General features: G+C 37.9%; 1 protein-coding gene across 1 annotated transcript in view; it reads right to left on the bottom strand.

Annotated features, from left to right (window-relative positions):
* Positions 1 to 23268, bottom strand: part of CDYL (chromodomain Y like) — a 105881-nt gene that overhangs the window by 35529 nt on the left and 47084 nt on the right. The window contains exon 2 of the mRNA XM_040549907.1: positions 20976 to 21642. Within this exon, the coding sequence (XP_040405841.1) occupies positions 20976 to 21642 (667 nt within the window). The remainder of the gene's footprint in view (positions 1 to 20975; positions 21643 to 23268) is intronic.

The raw sequence follows: 23268 nt of genomic DNA on the forward strand, positions 1-23268 counted from the left end.
TGATTCATGTACTTGAGTCTAAGTGATTTATAGATCATTTACCTTCACAGAGAAAGGAGACTAAATAACTCTGGTACTATTTTTTTAAAAAAAAGGAGAGTGATCACAACCTGAAAGAAATACAATACATAAGAGATTGCTCATTTTTACTTACAAAGTCACAGCCCAAAGAGTGGGAAATATATGGGAAAATAAAGAAATCTGACTGTGATGTGAGCAGGACCAAGCATAATAATAATATATATATATATTCAAACAAGCAGTGCATAACTTTTTTGAAAGTCTGCAGCTAAAAATGAAACAGAAAGTGCAGCTGATTCAGCAGTGTCAACTAGCAAAAATGCAAGTCACTGCAATGGAAGAGCCAATGCACTATAAACACTGGAAATTATTCCCATGGAAGAGATGCACAGCAAATCACTCCTCCAAAATCAATACTAAAAATAACTATAATTACACAGCTCCTTGGTCAAAGTATGTGGTTAATGTTACTAAAAGGAAATCAAACCAATAAAGTCCACTACTCCAAGAATAAAATAAAGTAAACCAAACCAAACCAAAATAAAATAAAGTAAAAGGTGTGGCGGAAAAAAAAAAGAGGAAGAAAGAAGGGTATTTGCTGTGTGTTACAAATATATGCAAACATCATCTGATCTGACTGACTGAGCAATATGTTCTAAAGACAACATCTACAAATATACTCAGGCTGATAATCTCCAGAGTGATCTTTAAAATCTGATCGGCAAAATATTTCAGATTTGTAACTGATTCAGGAGCAGCACACACTTTGATCTATAAAAGCCAATGAAAATACAAGGCAGTCATAAATTACAGCAGCCGAGGTTAATGCTTGATAGCATGATGGACAAACTTTACATGTGGCAGCTCAGTGGCTGTCAACAAACACAGCCCACTCACTGAACATGCAAAGATCTCCCCTTAGCGAAGGGACCACAACTTGAGCCCAAGAGCACTACTCCTTGCTACGGAAGGTAGGACAGTGAGCACAGCCCAGTGCTGCACTGAGACAGTGAAACACCAGGCCTTACTGGTGCTAGCTATAAAGAAAAAAAAACACAGTCTAGCAATCTTGGGGGGAGGAGGAAATGCATTTTCTTCCCATAGTAGAAAATATAACCCAGGTGTATTGGTGCAGTAGATGCAAACAGTTCACTGTGAACTGTGTGACCTGCTTTAACTCTTTTTTAGCTTCATAAAGAAAAAACTAGGAGGTCTGCACAACCTAGAAAGTCAAATGGGTGACAATAGCACCCTGAAGTTTGAATGACAGCAAAACAACGTTAAGACATCTCTGAAGGTAGTCACAGCTGCTGGACTAGACAAATGGAAAAAGGGTACGCTATTGACATCATTAGGATTACTGGGGCAGTGGTTATAAGCACAGGTGAGGTGGGCTGCTGAAAAAAAGAAGAAAGGCAGCTAAGAAATACATTTCCACCTGTAAACATATTTAGACCAGTGCTATCATTTGTTTGGTAAAATTTTGGCTTTTGTTCCCCACCACCCAGTTCTGAAATAACACTCCCCCCCCTCAACCCCCCAAAAAACAACAAAATCCACCACAATCACAAACAAAAAAACAACTACCCCACACCCACAGCCAACCTCTACAGGTTCTCTGAAATCAGGTAAATGACATAGTGATATGTGAAAAAATAAATAGAAGAAAAAAGATGGAGTAGATGCTTTTGTTTTTTGTGGTATAACAAGCTAAGAAATTGTCTAAGGGTAATAACAATAGGGAGGTAAGAGGAGCAAGGTAAATGAATGGTTGAAAAGATAAATGTGGAAACATTATTATTTTTACACTATCAAACTAAAGATACTTCTCAAGTACAAAGGTCTGCCTTGGGCCCAACTTGAATCATTATTTTTTTTTTATTCAAGACTTGGGTAATGTAAGAGAAAGTGAACTTATGAAATCCACAGATTACATCAAACTGAAAGGACTGCAAGGTTTCAGAAATGCAGGATCAAGTTTCTAAAATATAATTCTGAGTCTGGAAGACAGCTTAAAAAGAAAAAAAAAATTACTTCTATTAGAAAGAAAAATAGAACATGCATGAAAAAAATGTGTTTTTACAGACTAAGCAACAGAACACAGAAAAGTTTATTGGGTTTTAATCAATTATAAAGTGTATACCAGTTAACAGTGAGATGTAAAAAGAAGGGCAAAGCCCAATTCTGAGGCACTGTGGTAAGGAAACTTTACATGTGCAAGGAGATAATACTTTCTGTCAAGTACCAGTGTCAGTATCTGCTGAAACAATCCAGTTTTGGGCACCATAACTAAAGAGAAATCCTTTTGACAGTCCACAGTTGACCAACAACGATAAGAAATGGTGTATTTTTAGTCTGGTAGAAAGAAGTACCTACAGAGCTCTGACAGCTGTTCTACAGCAGGTGAAATTCAAATATGAATAGTTCACTGGAAGAAATGCTACTGAATAGTATCGGTTTAACCTGAAGCAATTAAAAAATATTGGGGAAAGCAATGGAAAAGGGTTTTTCTAATAAAAAGCAGTATAAAAGGTGAGGTAGAGATGGTTTAATCCCCACTGTGGAAATATTTTAAGAACAGGTTATACAATTCCTGTTGGAGAAAAAAACACTTGCTCTATTCTGCCTCAGTTCAAGGACAGACTAAGTTGATCAACATCTCCTTTAGTCCAACCTGCAGTTCTAATAACACCCACGAGATTTAAAATAATCTGCTCTGCACATGCATAGTCCTGGTTTCAGTGCTATCGTAACGTGAGCAAAGGCCAAAATTTATTGCCTCAGTGACACACTGTTCTACACAGCTCTAAAGCCTGAGATGCTACGTGCTGCTAAATGGAGAAAAAAGTTCTTGACTAACAGGCTTACTATAAACACATACTGTCTTGCTAGTTTGAAGCTGTTGGTAGAAATCTATACCACTAAAGACAGAGCCAGAGGGGACCTTAACTTTGCAAGAGATTCAAACTGACTCCCTAACACATGCCACCGAATTCACATCTGGTAACAGTATCTCCTGGAAAGAGTCCATCAGAGGGCCACAAAGATGATACGGGGCCTGCAGCATCTTCTCTATGAAGAAAGGCTGAGAGGCCTGGGTCTGTTCAGCCTGGAGAAAAGAAGACTGAGAGGGGATCTCATCAATGTTTATAAATACCTGAGGTGTGGGAGACAGAGGGATTTGGCCAACCTCTTTTCAGTGGTTTGTGGGGATAGGACAAGGGGTAATGGCCACAAAATGGATCACAGGAAGTTCCGCACCAACATGCGAAAGAACTTCTTCACGGTGAAGGTGACGGAGCACTGGAACAGGCTGCCCAGGGAGGTTGTGGAGTCTCCTTCTCTGGAGATATTCAAGGCCCATCTGGACGCCTACCTGGGCAGCCTGCTCTAAGGAACCTGCTTTGGCAGGGGGGTTGGACCCGATGATCTTTCAAGGTCCCTTCCAACTCCTTCAATTCTGTGATTCTCTAATCTACTTGAGGAGCTCTATTGATCTCTCAAATTCTCCAAATTTGTAGCAAAGACTGTGAGGCTACACGTCGAAATAATCAAATGACTCAAACAGTGACCAATATTGAACAAAACCAAGATCTGAACACAGTTTACAAGCTTAATTTGACAGCTTGATGAAGCAGATGGGAGATTCTCAGAACTAAGAAATTGCCTCTTCTCCCCAACCCAAATCAGACTTTGGAAGCCAAAGGTGAACAAGCAAAAGCAAAAACCATTCAGATGCTGGTTCCTGTGGTCTGTGTGGGATGGCATGACACATTGGAAAGAAGCACTGAATGAGAGCTGACGACCTTACTCATGTCTAATTGCCTAACACGTGGCTGTACAGAGGATGAACCACATTCGTCTTGGAGGTGCACAGTAGAGGATGAGGGGCAATGGAAACAAGTTGTAACCAGGGAAATTCTGATTAGATGTTAGGTTAAAAAGAACAAAAGGTCATAATCAGGTCAAGCTTGGGAACAAGCATGCCCCAGAGATACTCTAAACAAGCCCTGAGCAACCTTTAAGAGGGTGTCCGAGTGTTTGCTGAGAATCAAAACAAAATATAGACCTTTAAGCAGAAGACTGGATTACTTTTTTTTGTTTGTTTGTTTAACTTCCTGCTCGATCTTGAGCATTAATCCTATTACAGAGCTGAGTAAAGAACAAGGACATATTTGTCCATTGAATACTGCCTTTTAAAATTTGTTTAGCTTCTTTCTGTGACCGGCTATCACATTAGTCTAATGCATCAAAAGACTTCTTTCCTCATCAGGTAGTTCCAAAACATCTTATTTACCAATGACCCCATATTTTACTGCATTTGAATTACAAAATTCTTGGCTGAAGCAAAGTTTCACGTCAGTTACTTCCATTCTCTTCACCCACAGAGATAAAGCTGCCAATGAGAATCATAGAATCATAGAATATCCCGAGTTGGAAGGGACCCATAAGGATCATCAAGTCCAACTCCTGGCACCGCACACGTCTACCCAAAAGTTTAGACCATGTGACTAAGTGCAAAGTCCAATCTCTTCTTAAATTAAGACAGGCTTGGTGCAGTGACTACTTCACTGGGGAGCCTGTTCCAGTGTGCGACCACCCTCTCGGTGAAGAACCTCTTCCTGATGTCCAGCCTGAACTTCCCCTGCCTCAGCTTAACACCGTTCCCGCGGGTCCTATCACTGGTGATTATGGAGAATAGGTCACCTGCCTCTCCACTCCCCCTCGCAAGGAAGTTGTAGACTGCAATGAGGTCCCCCCTCAGCCTCCTCTTCTCCAGGCTGAACAGGCCCAGTGACCTCATATGTCTTCCCCTTTAGGCCCTTCACCATCTTCATCGCCCTCCTCTGGACACTCTCCAACAGTTTCACATCCTTTTTGTACTGTGGTGCCCAGGACTGCACACACTACTCAAGGTGAGGCCGCACCAGCGCAGAGCAGAGCGGGACAATCACTTCCCTCGACCGACTAGCAATGCAGTGCTTGATGCACCCCAGGATACAGTTGGCCTTCCTGGCTGCCAGGGCACACTGCTGGCTCATATTCAACTTGCTGTCAACCACAACCCCCAGATCCCTCTCTGCGGGGCTACTCTCCAGTGTCTCATCGCCCAGTCTGTACGTATAGCCAGGGTTGCCCTGTCCCAGGTGCAGGACCCGGCACTTGCTTTTGTTAAACTTCATGTGGTTGGTGATTGCCCAGCTCTCCAATCTGTCCAGATCTCTCTGCAAGAGTGTGGATGGCATGGGGAAATCTTTTTTAAAAAGACTCTGTCTTAGCTTCATTGAGATATGAAGCATTCTTTCCACTGGTGTAAAACTCTGTTCAGAGGTTATTATGTTCATGCATTACATACTGCCTACATTTGAAGATACTGCTTGGTGATACTACTTGCTTCTATGAAAGAGGGAGCAGATCGGTATCCTGTGCAGGAGTTAGAAGCATCATCTAAGGGATTATTAATGAGTGGACCCCAGCATTATCTCTGCATCTATACTCTTTGTAAAGATACAAAGCGTAAGGGCCTTTGCCCAATGAAGAAACCAGCTTTTTTTTTTTTTACCACTCTCCACCACTTTACCAGATGTTTTTTAGTGGAGAAAGAACAAAAGAAAAGTCTTTTCAAAAAATATCGAGGTTATGCCTCTGTAAACAATAGGGCCAGTTTACAGCCCCTCCTATGCCCAGCCCCTCCTTGTTCCCCTTAAGGAGCCGGCATGAATTAAGAATATGGACAGAAATAAGCAGCCAAAACCACAAAGTGGAACAGGTAGAAGGAAAAAAAGCCATTGTTCAGACTGGCTCAGAAGCACTTCTACTTAATGTTTAACTGTAGTGCTAAATGAAGGGAAAGTATAGCTGGGTCGCCTAACAAATCTGTGGCTGGATTTCTTCTTCCCCTCACATAAACAGAAGATTTTGAAGAAGCTGCATTCAACAGACAGAATGAACTTAGGGAAGACACTTCAGTAACAGGAAAAATAACCTAGATGCTTTTTAAAGAAAAACCCATCCTTTTTGTCAGGACCTTTCCCACCTTTGCGAGTGCTCAGCATAGGGAAGTTGAGGATATTCCTGAAACCAGCTTCCAATAATTTGAAGCCTAAAATATTTTCTTTAGTTTTGCAGAATTTCCAGAGCCTAGTTGATGCAAGCAAAAATGCAGCATGTGTTTGTGATTTCTTCTATCTTTAAATCTATTCACACTGCATCTCCCTGGCCTGGAGCTCCTACAAGAGTTGTTCCAGGCTACAGTCTAGCTTGACACATGTAAAATTTAAAAATGTCTGCATATACGCATAGGCAATTGCAGCAAAACCAACCAAAACACAAAAATACCACAAGAAAACAAAACACCCCCAACCATTTTTCATTTTTCTTTTTTTTTTTTTAAAAAAGAAACTCCATACATCTCTTGTACTCATAAAGCTGCTTATGCCAAATCAACTTTTACGTGCAGCAGAAAGTCCATAGATTTTGCTGCAGAAGTTTAGCAGGGGATCATCTGAGCACACCTCTATTCTCTTCCTCAGTTGAAAAGGAGACTGAAGGTAGAAATTGCTAACAGTGAAAGACAACCCTTTAACAGCATGACCTCAACAGCCGTTTTAATAACCAGCCTGCACATTTTTACATTGTCAGCATACTGAGACATTCAGGGAGGCAGAACAATCTGCATGGATCTTGGTGAGAAGAGCGGAGGTTGCCAGAAGGAAGTGTTTGGAGGGCACACTACCAGGGCTAGGCTATGTGTACATGGCTGAAACATAAGCTGCTTTTCTGCAAGCAAGCTCTTTTAATAGGAATCCCGTTTATTTATTTATTCAGAAGCAGATGGCATCCTCTCAAGATGTTTTGCAGAACATGACACACAAAACAAGTATTTTCATCTGAGCATATTTTTTCTAATCAACTCCCTGCTATTCAGCATTAAATGACAAACAAAAATTTAGTCTCCAGAGTCTGGTAATACTCTAGGCTAACTCAAACTAACTCAGGATATAGCAATAAGTGATGAAATGTAATGACTTGTAATACACTGGAGCGCAGACTAGACAAACTCAGAGTGTTTTGACTTAAATGTTATAAAAAAAAGAAAAAAAAGAATCCCAACTGTAGGAGAAAAAAGAACAATCAGCAATCGCAGTCTCCGTGCTGATGAGCACATTTGATGAACAAACCCAATGACCTATGGTTAGTCAAAAGTGTCTAATGCAACTTTTTGTATTTATACAAAGGGAAATGGAAGCAAAACATCCTATCATTAAATATATTAGCAATACTGTCATGCAATCACTGAATTGTATGATTCTGTATATTGCAGATAGCTTCCATATTGCGTTTTATGCAATTCCTCCTGAGTCATGACCATTAATCTCTATTCACTGTGAAGCCTAAGCAACCATGACCAAGACTTATAGAAGGCTATCATGTCAAAGAAAATCATCACTACATACAGACAAGACATAATTTAAAAGGAAGCTATATACTATCAAATATTCCCCTCTCTTTATCCTTCCTACTCCACACCTCTTACACTGCTGAGTGCCACCTTTAATAGAAAAATATGTTTCCTTTTAACAGGGAAGAATCATATATATCCATGTGTGTTGATACACCAAGGTTCATCTACCACACAACAGTACAATGCAGTACATACACTAGGAGCCATGCCTAAACATGCTTTTAAGAGAAAGTAAAACTTTGATTTTGTTTAAATGTATAACTCTTATTTTTAGAAGAGTCTGAGACCATTATTATTTAGGTGATTTTGCCTGACTCAAAGTGCCTTTGAGAAGATTAGCCTGCATAATTATTTTTCCTCTCTATGCAACATCAAGAATGCTGAAAAGTCTTAACAGGTATGCAAATAGCATTGGAGGCTGTTGATCAAAAATGATGCTTCAGTTTTTCATAATTGTGTAGTTTTTTCCTGTTTAATTTTTCCTGTTCAGGTAGATGCCCAGACTATTTCCAAGCACTGCCAGCCAGTCTGATTTCATGTTCTCTTTCTCCTTTTGGGAATGTATAGCTGAGGTGATGACTCAGAATCCTAAATTCTAATAGCTCCATAGAAGGCAGTTGCCAAGCCTCAATCTTCCCCCTTGGTCTGGCTCTCCCACAACTAACAAGCCAGCTAGAAGTCCAGCCAGCTAGCAGCTTTGCACTAGGGAAAACCAAGAAGACTACCTGGTAAGCAAGAGCTATTCAGACATCTTTGTACCTCTCCTACCTTTTTTCCCGAAAAAGGAACTCTGAATTAAAATAATAACAGAATGATAAAACGAAAATGAAGAGTTTGGGGTCTGGGGCTCCTCCTTGGAGGTTAGTAGTAAAACCAACTTACCTGCCAGGTCAGAGCTTTCCTAGCTTTTCAAAGATTAACCTGTTATTGTTTGTAGGGGGAAAAAAATGGACACAGCAAACTAAGCAACTTGGAAGCACAAATAAGAATGTAATAAATGAGAAAATTATTTCAGGCAACTGGAATGATGCTGTCCTTTTCAGTGCTGTATTTTTTTTTTTAAAAAAAAAAAAAGCACTTACCCCCCTCATCTCCTACAACTGAAAAATATTGAAATCAAGGTAGTCACGTTTTGGCTTTAGTCTTTTAGTTGCTCACTGAGAACAAAAGACAGTTGGGATCCCTGTGCAAACTGCTTACAATTCTCTGTTATTATGAAAATTCAGAATTGAAGGAAGGCTTTGCTCCACTATTAAGAGAGGAATACAACGCACTCCCATTTGCATCACTTCCTTTGATGGGCTTTACACTAGCTAACCCTAGATAAAAGTTGCTTTCCATGAATGCAGATAAAAGGTGAACAAAATTTCAATTGTATAGTTTTCTTCTTAACTTGTCATCTTATTACACCATATTTTTGGAATATATGAACTCATTTTACACAAATCCACTAAATACCTGAGCATTGAAAGCTCTATCACTGCAACAGTATGGTATTTAATTTGTTCATTTGATCAGAACAGCCATTTCACAGTGTCTGACTGAGGTAAACGAGACTGATTTGAGGCACAACAAACACTGGGCAAAGCACTTCTAGGATCTCACAGCAATTTCTGCAGTTTTCTGCAAAATCTAAATGTAAAAACACCAAACCAATTTACCAACCTAACCTCAGCCCCTACAAAAAGTTCTAACTCCTTCTAAGTAAAGCAGTAACACAATTCTGCAGGCTCGAAGAAGTATCTGTGAATACTGGACACATACCACGGAAGTTACTGACTTATAAACAAGCACTGTCAAAACATAGAATGATTGCATAAGTATCCCTGTACAACAAACACAAATCCTCCTTGACTTCTGAGGATTCCCAGGGATGATGGAGTACCTAAGTTTTCATCCAAAGACTTCAACAGCCTTCTGAAGGGCCTTCCTGACCCCAAAACAGTGCTGCCAAATCAGCCCTTGTGCAGGTCGCTCCTTCCTGGGCATAGGGGGAGAAGGTAAATTGTGTGAGCAAATGTGCTGGGATTATAGCATGTCTCAGTGAGAAGTCAGAGAAACCAATTAGTGCATACAACCAGAGAAGTGTTGTAGAGAGAAAAATAAGCAAAGTGTAATTAAAATTCTTTTAAAATGACTTACTATAATGGATTTTTCTTTTTGGTGTGTTTATTTCTCATCCAAAGAATTATATGCAATACTCATAATAGGAACACAGGTGAATATTTAAGTACCTCTCCCCCCCAAACCACCACCACACATGAAACATCTGAGAATTTGATCTTCAAGTTTTACTAAGTTGTTGAAGGAACATAGCATAGCTTTTCCTTGTGCTGACTAAATACTAAACTATTAAGACAAAATTACACAAACCGTATAGAGATACTAATGCCAGGTCAACTACAGGTCAACTACAGACCTACCGAATGACTTTTATACAGGTTTATCAGGAAAGAAATTTTATCTAGTATTTCCCCTCCGTGCCTTTAACCTGAACATATGGATGTATATGGCCTATTTGTATTACATTACCCTACCGGGTTTTTAGTTTGTAATACACAATAGTGCAGTAATAGTTTCTTCAGATAGGCACTGAACAAATATTACACCTTAACTGCAAAGAAACTAGATTAATTTCATTGGGGCCTAAATTTCACCTGCCGCAATCTAAATAAATATATAAATTAATTCAATATCAGACTTCATACCAGGAATTCAAAAATGGGAAGCAAAGAAATATAAACAAACAGGGACTAAATCCAAATTTTCTTATAAGAATTCTCTGTCTTTAAAAAGCAAACAAAAAAGACTCTGCAAATATATCATATTCAATTATAAGAACTATATTTCATTTGTTTATAAGCATATATATGTGTATATATATATAGGTAGGTAGATAGATATATATTTAATGGAAAACTTTCCACTTCCTACAAGGACATGAGATAAGCAATATGTCTAAATTTCTCTTTTCACTCTTTTTAAAAAATATTTTTATTTTTGCTGTTCCATTGTTTGTGATTAGAAAGGTCATTTCAAAAAAAAAAAAAAAGAACAACAAAAAACAACACACACTCCCTTAACTTAGCTTACTATACAGGAACCACTAAAGCTGACAGAACATAAAGCATTGTCAATGTACAAAGCAAAGAAAGAAGAAAACAAAAGATCTCACTATCTTTCAATAATGCTAATCAAAGATGTAACTTGTGTTTTGTATAAACTTTTAAATATTTAAAACAGGTTTTCAAGCTAATTGCCTACACATGCACACAAAGTAAAAATAGATGATTCTCTAAACTAAAGAGCATAAGATAATCAGTCATCCTTTGTATTCAGAAATGAAAACAAAAAAAAAATCACAAAACATACAGTACTTTGTTTGAAATACCCATTATTACCACATTGTTTTCCTACTTGTACTCTTGTAAGAAATAAAACCTATCTTTGAGGTATTTTCTTGCACTGCCACAAATACATCTTTACACAATCATCGACTTTAAGAGAAGCCCTATCAGGATATCCTTTCTTTATGCTGAAAATTAATTTTAAATTATCCATGTCAATACAATTTAATGTCTCGTAAAATAAGAATTAGCTTTGCATTTATAGTTGGTTTCAACTCATTCTTGTATTTCTAAAAAGCGCCCACTGACTTTGAAATCTGTCCAGAAAACCGAGGGATGAGGGGAGAACGCAACACAACAAATCTGTTTACACTTGAGGGTTTTTTGAGATGACTGTCCCAAAACCAAAAAGGATGAATGAAAATCAGTATTGTTTACTGAAAACATCTACATTTTGTGGTTGGGTTATTTTTTCGAAATAATTGTTTTATACAGTTTTCTAAGCATTTTTAATGTATGAATATGAATACGGATGGAATTTTTTAAACCATGGAATTCTTTAACGGATGGAAAGGATGTGGATCTAGAGTAGTGAAAGGGCAGCATCCCAGTTCACAGCTTGTCCGCTGGAATTTTTTAGAAACAAGACAAGGCTTTCAATTTCCAACAGATATGACGGATGATGCTTTCAACTTCCAACTTCCAAAATCAACCAACCAGCCAAACAACCCCCCAAAAAAACAAGCAAAACCCCACAAACTAAACTGCATCGTACGGCTTAAATATATATTATTTATTTGCCACTCAAGAGCACAACTGCTAGAAGTTCCCTGTGAATCCACAGAACCTAAAACACTTCCAGAGGTACTCTTAAAATCTGCATGCTAACCCCCAGTAATAACAATAGGACATTCTCTAGCTACTAGCTACTGATTTGATGTGCAAAATGGTTCGGGATGTGGGTGTGCTTGTTGACATTGAAGAGAGGCAAACATGGAATAGAAATGAGGAAAAGATAACCAGGAAAGTAGTCCACATTGCTACCTGTGGACATACAAACACCTAGCTCTGAATTCAAAGGTGGTTGGCACCGCTGGAGGTTCTACCCTGTAAAGACCTCAGTAGGAACCTCTCCTAATATCTTAAGAGGAAAACAAATAGAATCTCTAAATGTCTGTACAGTACAAAAGTAATTTCATAAATAAAAGTTGAGTTAATTATTTTGTAATTACTAATGGCTAGCAATGCAGAATGAGGTAAAAAAATCCCTGTATTACAACTTTCAGGTATGTCACAGAAAATTTCCTTCCTTTTACGGCAAGAGGACTTACATTCTCTCCAACATTATACCTTTCCTGTAAACAGAGCTTATTCCTGTTGTCCTTATCTAAATGGAAACTTTATCAAAATGTATTATCCTTCTATTTCAAATTTTACACCTTTCAATTTCTTTAGATATCCCCATGTTTTAGTCATTCATTCCAGAGCAGAAATTTCCAACTACATCAGTAATTATTTCATCACATCTCTAATTTAATTCTTCTCTAATTAGATGCAACATTTTCAGTATTCCCTTCAGATGCATATTAATATGCTCTTTGTTCCTGTTGTACCAAGCTTTCACCAACGGCTTGTCCTAGATTCTCCAACTGTATATACTTTGCAAATCCACTTTGAAACCTCTTACGTGGAACTAGCCTGAGAAGGCAGCTAGACAGTTTTTCAACTCCCTCTCCCTCATTCTAGCCCATCTTAAAAACAATACAGCAATCTGAGGGACAACAGCACTAATGCACAGAAGACACTATGTCAGCCAATACGTATCATTCACAGATTTGTTACACACCAAGCTTGATTGAAGAGTAATGACAAATGTGTGAGAAACCTTGAGAGCTTCTTTAGCCCAGTATTAATCCAAGCCTTCTTGGAGTTGTCCTCCGCAGCATTTAAGCATTCTTATCTGTACTCAGGCTATAAACTCTATTTAGGAGCCAGCAAGGAAAATGATTGGTACCAGTTATCTCCCTGCTGTTCATCACATTGCTAATGTTCCAGCTTTAGATACGTCCCTCTGAAGTTTCTATTTTCTTGTATCTTAATAACTGTGTGTTCCTCTGGAAGTTTTTGTACCTTTGCTGACCACTGCATTTTTTTAAGATCTCTAATAAATATAAATAAGCACAGATCCTATTACAGAGCCTTCCTATGACATCCCACTACTAAGCTTCTGACACAACTAAAATGAGCTATTAAGTCTCCTTTGCTTTCCATCTTCCCAGCCAGTTTCTTAGCAGCCTTTTGAAGCATAACTACTTACTTCCTTTAGTTGCCTCTTTCAAGGAATACTTTCAAAGAAGATAAATTACAATCTGTACTTCTTCATCCCCTGTTTCACAGAGACGTTCAGAGAACTCTTAATACAATAGACTAATGCTCTCTTTCTCTTTTTTCTAAGTTAAATCTTAGAACATTCCAGTTTTCAAATATGTTCAAACATAGAATTTTCTAGTTGAAAGCACAAGTGTTTATACTTGCCTTTGTTTCTTAAAGGCATTTAAAATATAATAAACTTTAAACCATTTTAAATTAAAAATACTTCTTAAAACAACAGCTTATTTTTATGCAATCTAATACTGAAAAATTAAGGAAACAATTACTAAAGGAGAATTAACTGTTTAATAATTTGTGGCCTAATGCATTTTAGTATGTGTTCTTTAATATGTTTACAGTATAAATGGCAAGTACAGCAGATAATTTAGACATTTTTATGTTTGATTTGAAAAACTGCATACAGCTTCACAAATGTACAGCTTCTGAATTTATTTTCTTTTATTTAAAAGAATAGTACTTTGTTGTTATAAATAACAGTGGCAGTAGTTTTGGATCATGATTAAACCAGTTTGAGTAAAGCAACTTGTATTTGAAGTAGAGGTATCCCAAGACAATATAGGATCTGGCTATTTCATTAGGTCTCACTAAAAAAAAACAACAAAATATATTTGCAATAACTGTAAAATGCAAGACTGTTACCAGCTGTTAATCAAGCAGAATAAAAAAAAAAAAAAAAAAGGAAAATCAACCAACCAACCAAACAAACAAACAATACTAAAGAAAGTCTTGATTTTGCATTTTCTTGAATCTAACAGTTTGCTATCTTTTACATGGATCAATGGAAAAAATGAAATATTTTATTTAATAATTTTATGCTATGTTTCCCCACCTATAACAGCTTCCTTATAAGGACTTCTTGTTGACTGAAAATTTACCTGTACGCTCATGCTTTCCCCTTTTAAGTAGATAATGTGATGTAGACAAATCTTCCCTGAACCATGCTAAGATTATTTTTGCCCAGTTTTTATGGATTTTTGTATCAACGTATTAAGAATAATCTTCTTGTCAACAGAACACGGATTCATATTGACAGTTTCCTCAGGGAAGTTACATTCAATCTACTTCAGAGTCTTAAGAAAGATGGGAGATGTAACTTCTTTAAAAGTTGAAACAGCAAGAGACAAAAAAGAGTTGATGGTTACTATGCCAGACACAAAACCTCAAAAGACACCATAAGAATATTTCTGATTGCACTTCCCATTTCTGCTGTATTATCAAAAGCTGTTCTAACATTGCACAATTTTGACAATGTAGAAGAAAAAAAATCTAGTTCAATACTATCTATCTATTCAATACTATTCTATCATTCAAGTCTGATCTTCACTGCATTTTCTCTGCATCAACATAAGTAAAGTAGGCTGAAAGTGAGCCTTACAAATAGAGCCTCTGCTCACTCTGCTTCATCTTTTCCAAACTTTTCCAGCATTGCTATAACAGGTATGACAAACATGCCCTCAGAAATTACTTTTGTCTCATATCGATACAAGTACTGTAGGAGAATGTGATGGCTGATCATTAATGATCATTACCCCTTCTGAGTGGTCAAGAGAGATTTAGACCCCGGACCCTCAGTCAGCGTAAATTGATGGAACACTCGAAGAAAAGCACAGCTAACAGCATGACATTTCCCGTTGGGCCTGTAGATGTAATAACTTTTGGTGAAAATAACAGGAACTTTTCTATCAACTGAGGCTGAGGATTTTACGTCCAAACTGCTTATTTTTTGAGAAATTTCTTTCCCTTTATATATATATAATGCATATATATATATAGACATAGACACACACATATATATTATACCCTGTTAAAGGTTTTTCAGGGACAAAATGTGCATCTGTATCCCCATGTGTGGGTGTCTGCCTGTCTCTGTCTCCAGGAATGTACCCTCTTCCTTGCTGTCACTTCCAGAATGCTGATATAAATGAGTTTGTCCTTGAAGGAGCAGTTAGTTAGGCCATATTGTAACCTAGGGTTGGGAAAGTGAGGGAAAGCAATGGAACCACTCTTTCCAAGAGACACCCTTTAGAGCAGTTCAGCTGTATCAGAAGTCCACACCATCAGTCTTCAAATGGACAAAACTGGCATTTCTGTTCAAAGAAGTGGAAGATAGCAGAAGGCAGAAAAAGCAAGAAACTGGTCATTCACATCTTATGTTCACTGAAAAACAGCCTTAAACCTCAAGCAAGCCCTGCGCTTAAATCTTGCTTTGTCATTATGGTAATATGTTGACACAAGACAAAAGATTTTCACAGGAAGTTCTCAATCCTAAAGCACCACCTAAAGTAACAGTATTCTGTACGATGAATTAACAGAAACTGCACAAGTGATGGGAGGGGTGTACAAAAACCAGAACAATTTGGGATAACAGATTGATTTTACACATAATACGGACTGTCCAGTCTACCACATTATGTAAAACTTTTGCATTTATATTAAACCAGAAAATACAGATAAACAAGAAATCAGCAATAACTCAGAATATTATTTTAGTTAAGAGTAGAGAAGCTGAAGAAACTGAAAATGACTTAGCAGCAATACAGATGGAAAATTTGGTGGTAGGTTAAAATGTTGCAGCATAGTGCATAATGGAAGTAATAATGTGAACTCTTCAAAAGAGGATTCTAAATGAAATGCAACTTCTGAAGAAAAAACAAAGGTGTCTCTAAGGTTGACTAAATGAAAACTGTTTCACTCTGAATTAGTGATTTGCAAAATGCATACACAGTAGAAAAGATACAAAATTACACTCTGCTACATTCAACAAAGAGGTTGAACCAGTAATTTCAGAATTTAGGCAGGTTTTACAAAGGACTTTAACCCATTTCATTGGCTTTTGTTTCCACTAATAAAGGTGGAAGGTGAAAGGAATGAAGGTGGCCTAATGAGCTGTGCTGCCGCCAGCGGCCTGCTCCAGAGGCTCCTCATGTAATACCAAGCACCCGGGTGCATACAGGGAGAGGGGAGAAAGTAAATGGGAAAATGGGGGAAGGAACTGGGTGAGATCTCCTCACCCTAAGGAACAGGGAGGGGTTGAACTCCTTTCAGATCAGCTTGGTGTTACTTCAACATCACCTCTCCCCCTAGTTCCAGTCAGCTCCATATGTGCTTCTACAGCTGCTTGGTTCCTGTACAGACCAAGCCTTAACCAAAGAATGGACGCTATTTTGCATGGTGTTACGAATGGATTTTTGGTTTTCCAAATCTGTGGGTTTTAATCCCATAAATTGTCTTGGGGAAGGATAAATTGTCTTGGGGGAAGAGAACAGATAACAAACAGAACTTGAGTTCAATCATTTCTTTCAAGAGGTCTGGCTTTTCTTTCTGTGCTAATACCATTGTTTCAAGCTAAGAACAGCACCACCACCCAACTGAAAAATCAGCAGACACCTTCTTTGCTCATTGGCAGATATACTCCAATCATTGTATTTTCAAACAGCCTACTGCTCCTGCAAGTTATTCATCTGGTTTAGTATGTGCAAGGAGGGAGATGCTAATGCTGCTGTGCATACTGGTGGTGCACGTAATTCACTGCATTTCTTGTATTTCTTCTTTTCCCGCACACCAGCCACCAGCCTGACTTATCCTAATTATGCCAACATATGCAGCTAGATGGGCTTTTCTCACTCATTTTATACTTTGAGTTTTTCATGCTCTTCTGTCCAAAATCTCTCTGTGTTGCATTTATTCTCAATTACATCCACATATTGGATATTGTTAGCTGAATAAAAACCTTAGCAACTATAGGGTGATCCAGAGGAAAAAAAAAAAAAAAAAACATAGCAAGGCAGTTACAATTTGCAAAGCAAGGGAATTCACCTGGTTTATGGTAAAATTTCTCAGAGAACAATTTATCCAGTGTTTTAGTCCTTTCTAAAACTCCAAGACAACTCTCCAGCCTTGTGTAACCCACAGATTCTCTTTAGAGTTTCAGATCTTGTGTGCTCTATTCAACAGAAATTCCCTGGAGTGTACTGTGTCTAAAAATTACAAAGTTAACTTTTTATTTGATTTTGATGAAGGAAGGAAGCTATCAAAAACTTGAAATGTATCAAAACCTACTGTCAAATAGGAGGCTATTTTCTGTCTTGCCTAGTTTTGAGTAATACTTATTGCTTGTAGGCACCACTAAATGTTTTTCCACAACATTTCAGTTTTTTGGTGTTGTTTTTCTGTTTCACTGATCCCTTTACGAATGACTTCAATTAACTTTTAGTAACAGCTGTTGATCGCCACAGCAATGTTCATTAATGAACAATTCCCACTTCTTCCATATATCACCCTTCTTAGACTTGTATGTACTTTACTACACCATTGACTTCGCTTTCAAGGCCAAGCCTTTAAAATACAAATATTCAATACAATAATTTGGTTTGTTAAAATATATATTTCAGACAGCAGCTGGATTTTAGTGTGCTGAAACCACCAACTCCCAGAGCAAACACTACAGTTATTTCATTCCCCTGGCACCCCTGCATATTTGTGTAAATATTTGCCGGTTGCCTTTTCAGAGACTGTTCTTCGGAACAAGAACTGCATCATGGCAGTTGGTCTGGTGAAAAGCATAACTAGGTGCTACAATAGTAACATTTCCTAGTAATTCCAGTAATAAAATTGGGATTTTCCTGTGTATACAAGGTTTTTTCTTGTTTGTACTCTTATGATTAAAAAATAATAATAAATTGAGGCTGGGGAAAAACACACAAAGAACTGACTAAATTGTGAAGAGTTTCACAAGCATTCATAACAAAGCAGTGGTCTGAATTTTGGATTATTAATATTAAAATTTTAAATGTTTTTTCCAAAATTGCTTTTTAAAAAAATCAACAGCTAAAACAGGTATGATTATAAAAGTTGTCTAAAATATATTTGAAATGTAATTTGTATTTTTCTAGAATGTTTCAAAATTACACCTTCCAATTAATGATTTGTATTTTGACTAACTGGGATTTTCCAACAAAAATGTTTTGATAAAAATTTCCTAAACCAGCTCAAGTACAAAGTTATTTTTCAAAATATGCTTTTGTCTTCCTGACAGCATCCTCCATGTGGAAGCTGGAACTCTTAAAATTAACAGAAGGTGTACGCGGAGGAGGTGGGATGTTTGGAATGAGTGCTTCAAATGCCAGATCTATCATCTGTATTATTAATATGTCAGATCTGGTGCAGAGCTAGTATTGAGGGTACAAATTTGAAGAAATTTCTGCACAACGATCAGTTCTTGTGAGGCATGGTTCCCGAGGCATTGACAGTGCTGAAAATGTGATGAGGTGTGCATTCAAGGCAGGAGGAATGTCCTGAGTAAGGGATGAAACAGGATTCTGAACCGCCAGAACCCGGCGCAGGGGAGGAAGGGGAGAGTCTATTTACTACATTTTAATGAATAGCAGTGTGACGTTAAAAACAGCAAAAAGTGCAGCTTTAACAAAGAGATGAAGAATGTCAGCGCAGGAAGCTCCAAGGCCAGGCTAGCTCTAGGAGATGGGGCGGCCCCTCTGGGCTTCCCTCTAAGCAGAGGTCCACCCAGGTGTTGCGGAATGGCTGAGTTGGACCCTGGGCTTCTGTGAAAAAGATATCCTTCACAAAAATCCTAAAATGCTAGGAAAAGAGACTAGTGTCAGATATAACCATGGTCTGCAAAGTATTCTTCTTTTGTAACTTGCTTCCACGTTTGTAATCAGAAAGTTACTGCTTGATTTGTGTTACTCCCCAAAAGTTGTAGATAAGCATAAATACCCACAAAACCATAATAAATTATGACATTTGCTTCTGTGTCAGAGCAAACTGCACAGCTCAGCTTGGGGGCAGTGTGGTCAGAGAAGGAAAGCCTCAGATAATGTACTTGAACTAATATACCTCCAGCAGCAGATAGAAGACAAATATACTGCATATTTTTGTGCTACCATGTATTGTGGGTATGTCCTTGGTTCCCCCTTTTTTGATCTATGCCTTAAGATCTTGCAAAAATGTAAGCGTAAGAAAAATCTCATATTCCCATTATCCCAAGGAGAGCTTTCAATATTAGATGGCCAGACAAATGCCTCAGAAAAGCTGAAGGAGGTGGTAACAGTTGAGGGACTTGTAACACCTCAGTGAAACGCATTAATGCACCTCAGCTAATATCTTATATGTCACTATCATTCCTGTGCAGGCCTTTCCGCTTCCACTTGATGCCCTATAACAGGCCTTTGTGACACCAGTATTACCAGAGTGAAAGGTTGCTGGGAACGATGTAATCATTTGTGGTTATTGACCTACCCAATAAGTTTTTTATGTTGTTTTTTGTTTGTGTGTGTGAACACCATGAGGAAAATCCAGGATGCTGGAGGCAGTGCTTATCAGCCACTTCACTAGGAGCACCATCATACTACAAAACGTGTATTAATTATCATGAAACCATCACATGTGTGAACACACTCCTCTGCCTCACCTACTCAGAAAACTTGCATACTGACATGCATCTCTTGCATTTTCCCCTCCAGCTTTGTTTACATCCTCTGAGATTTACATTCCTTCTTTAGCCCATGCAAAGGACGAGATATTCCTGGCATCAGTGTGTTCATTACCATGGTTACCAAGTTCGTCTGCAGCAAAACGGGTTGGTCCATGACCTGACACCACAGCTCCAGAAGAGCATTCCTCCCTTATCCTCTGCTTTTCAACCTCTCCTGCTACAGCAGCCTTCCCCCCCACCCCCCAAAAATCTATACGTAAGCAATAATGGGGCATGCAACACAGACTCTCACAAAGTCTTCAACATATTTTTATGCCTATAGCTTGTCTCTAAGCATGTTTTTTTGCAGGCCCAGTCCTTGGTTTTCAAGATTTTTTTTCCAGCAAGTTGTCATCAAAAGAATACCTGCAGATTTTACCCTCAATTTGAAGAGAACACTATACTTGAAAATTTAGCCTCGGAAGCATGCTTACAACAACAACCCAGGTCCGTCATGGAAGAACAGAAGTTTGGGACATCAGCACGATGACTGTCTTAATCCAGTCTCTCAGCAGGGTGTGGGGAATGAACAGCTTTTTCCCCACACACAAAAGCATTTTGGGTTTATTCGGTGTTAAAAATGTACAGTTTATTCAACTTGTACTATAAATCTACTGAGATATTACCATGTCAGACATTAAATCTAAATAAGATCTCAATATAAAATGAGGTATAAACAACAAAATATTGATAAAATATAACGAAGACAGAATTCAATCCAGACAGAAGGCATATGTATCTGCACAACTGGCTCAAATTCTCACCAAAATAAAACTTATCAACTTCATTTTTTAAGTACCATCATTCTCTTTTTTTTTTTCCAGGCAAAGTTTATAGCAAAATAGGTACATAAACCATTATGAAGAATCCCTACTCATATCACTTGTCTATTTGGATAATGTATGTTTCTAATATTCATAACGAAATTGAGTCTGACATATTTAAAGAAACTTAAAGCAATGATGCTATCTCTGAAAATGGTACACTGAATATGTGTACCACACGATGTCAAAGCAAACACAGATGTATCTTATGGTGATTCTGAAAACACAAATATCAATGAATCTCTGTGAGGAAAGCAAAGGCTGGTAAAATTCAAAATGGCTTTATAGTCGTACAGTTATGTAAAAATAAAGTTGTGAAGTTCTCCAGACTTGATTTAACATGGCTGAAACAGAGTGGGTAATTTGTTTACATCTGAACAGCTAAAAAGATCAGTCAAATGAAAAATCTACATAAAAAGACTGACTTGCACACTTACCTTTTCCATTTATTGTTAATGCTGATGCAATTGTGGCTGTTACTGGCACTGGCAATTGTGGCACTAATGGATGTATCCTTGGTCTGCTCCCCATCCTGGCACGTTCTGCACCAGGTCCTAATAAAGCTCCCACTGGTTTTTCTGCTGCTACTTCTGGTGCTACAGAGTCTTCTTGATCCTGCTCTATGTGATCCATTTTATCAGGGCTTTCATTCTGGAAGCCATCAACGGTTGTCCGGCTCTTAATTGGACTTTTGGGCACTAGAATTTTAATACCTGATTTTGCAAGGTCCATATTTTTCCTTCCAGAAAGAGATGGTGAATTGTTTTTCCGGAACTTCTGGGTGGCAGTAAAGAGTTGATTATTTCTTGACTCATGGTCTTTACCCATAACTAAAGATTTAGTAGATGTCTTTGAAAAAGAACTATTGGTAGATCTAGAAATTTGTTTTCTGGCATTATTTGGAGAGGTCCTGTTTGTCCTGGTTAATGTGCTTTCTTTCTGCTTTTCATTGTGACGTCTGTTAAATTCATGTATATATTCCTCACAATTAACAAGGTGCTGTTCTGGCTCCCAAGTATCATCTTCACTGTCGTATCCTTTCCATCGCACCAAATACTCTGTTTTTCCCTTCTTGTTTTTCCTCTTGTCAACAATTCTCTCTACCTGTTGAAAAGGAAAATTAAACATTAGATACGTGCAGATATGCAAGTCAAGTGAGCAACTTTCATGCAAACAATTCTTTTTTAAGTGTAGATGGATTTAAAATTACTCTTATAGTTCTGTACTTCTGTATTGTAGCTCTGTATCTCATAGTCTTTCATTACTGACTGAAAATACCCCTCTTTAAACGTCAGATTGTTATTTCTGTCTAATAAAAGATGTTCTAAAATACTAAAGTTATTCTTCAACACGCATTTTGTATGCACAAGAACCTGAATAAAACATATATTGTTAACGATCGGCACTGGCCCCAGCTAAGTTTCAATACCAGCTTCAACGTCTTAATCAATGCTTCTCTGAATATACAGACCATGTTCAAATATGCTGCAAAAACAGTTTGTTTACCTTATAAAATTTATCAGTTTAGTATTGTTTAAATAATTTGCTTACTTAGCATAAGGCATACATGAGAATCTTTTACTTATGGTGAGATATCCTTTAGTTACCAGGGACAATATGGTACAGCTCAGAAATTGGAGCAAATATGGAAGAATTTTTAGAGTTTGTTTTGTCTTGTGAAAACAGAGAACTTGTTTTGGCCAGAGTCTTTGATACACATACTTGAACCAATTACCATGCCTCACTTATCTGCAAATAGAGATGGTATTTATGTCACAAGTATTAAGCATGCGCATGCTACAGCTGCATGTGGGAGCCACAGGCTAGTGGAATTCAGGCACTGGAGTAAAGCACGACAGCGCAGACAGCAGCAGCTGCAGGGACAGAGGCTCATGCCTTGTACCAAAACTACTGCCAGTCATGCGGCACCTCAGAAATGGAATTCTTTCACAGAAAAAAAAAAAAGATGCAAGTGTAAGGCTAGTCTCACAAGTCCCCTTTTTCACGATTCCCCTTTTTCAGAAAAGGCTGCTCCTTCTGGTAAATCCTCCAGCCCACTTCATTTCAGTTATGGAACCAATACAACTTTCTTCCCCATCTCTATCTCCCTTTTGGTTATTAGGTTAAAAAAAAAAGGCAGAAAAAAATGTGGGGGAGGGGAAATGGGATGAAACTACTGCTTATTAATTTAACTCCTAGCCCTGCTGCCTAGCCACTCGTGAGCAAAGACCATGCACATAAGCAAGGATCACACAGACTTAGGATAACCTCTGAAGACTAGTAACACTTACTGGAGTGGCATTAAAAAGAATGGAGGATCTACAAACTAATTTGGAAGGACAGAAGGAAAATACAGGTATATACACCATTGCTGAATCACATTACCATTGACAACGGTTTCCCTAAAGAGTGCACCTCAGCTTTGAATTTTTGTGTGGCATGTTATCATAATGTACTGCATTGTTTTCAACAGCGAGATTAAATGATTAGTGTTGCTGATTACTATTATTATAATCTCAGCAGCAAACTAACTATACATCCCAGAACTTGATGTATCTTGCAGGTGTTGTACTATGCTGTCTTATAATTAGGATGTTGCATCATTCTGTTTTTTAAGGCTTAGAAAATCAAACAAAAAAATCCACTACAAATAAAAGAAACACAAACTGTCAGACTAGCCCCAGTTTTACTTTGTTACTCAGTTGTACGGTATTGGCAATTCAGTACATT

This window comes from Cygnus olor, chromosome 2 (genome assembly GCF_009769625.2).
Source record: "Cygnus olor isolate bCygOlo1 chromosome 2, bCygOlo1.pri.v2, whole genome shotgun sequence".
Lineage (NCBI taxonomy): Eukaryota > Metazoa > Chordata > Aves > Anseriformes > Anatidae > Cygnus > Cygnus olor.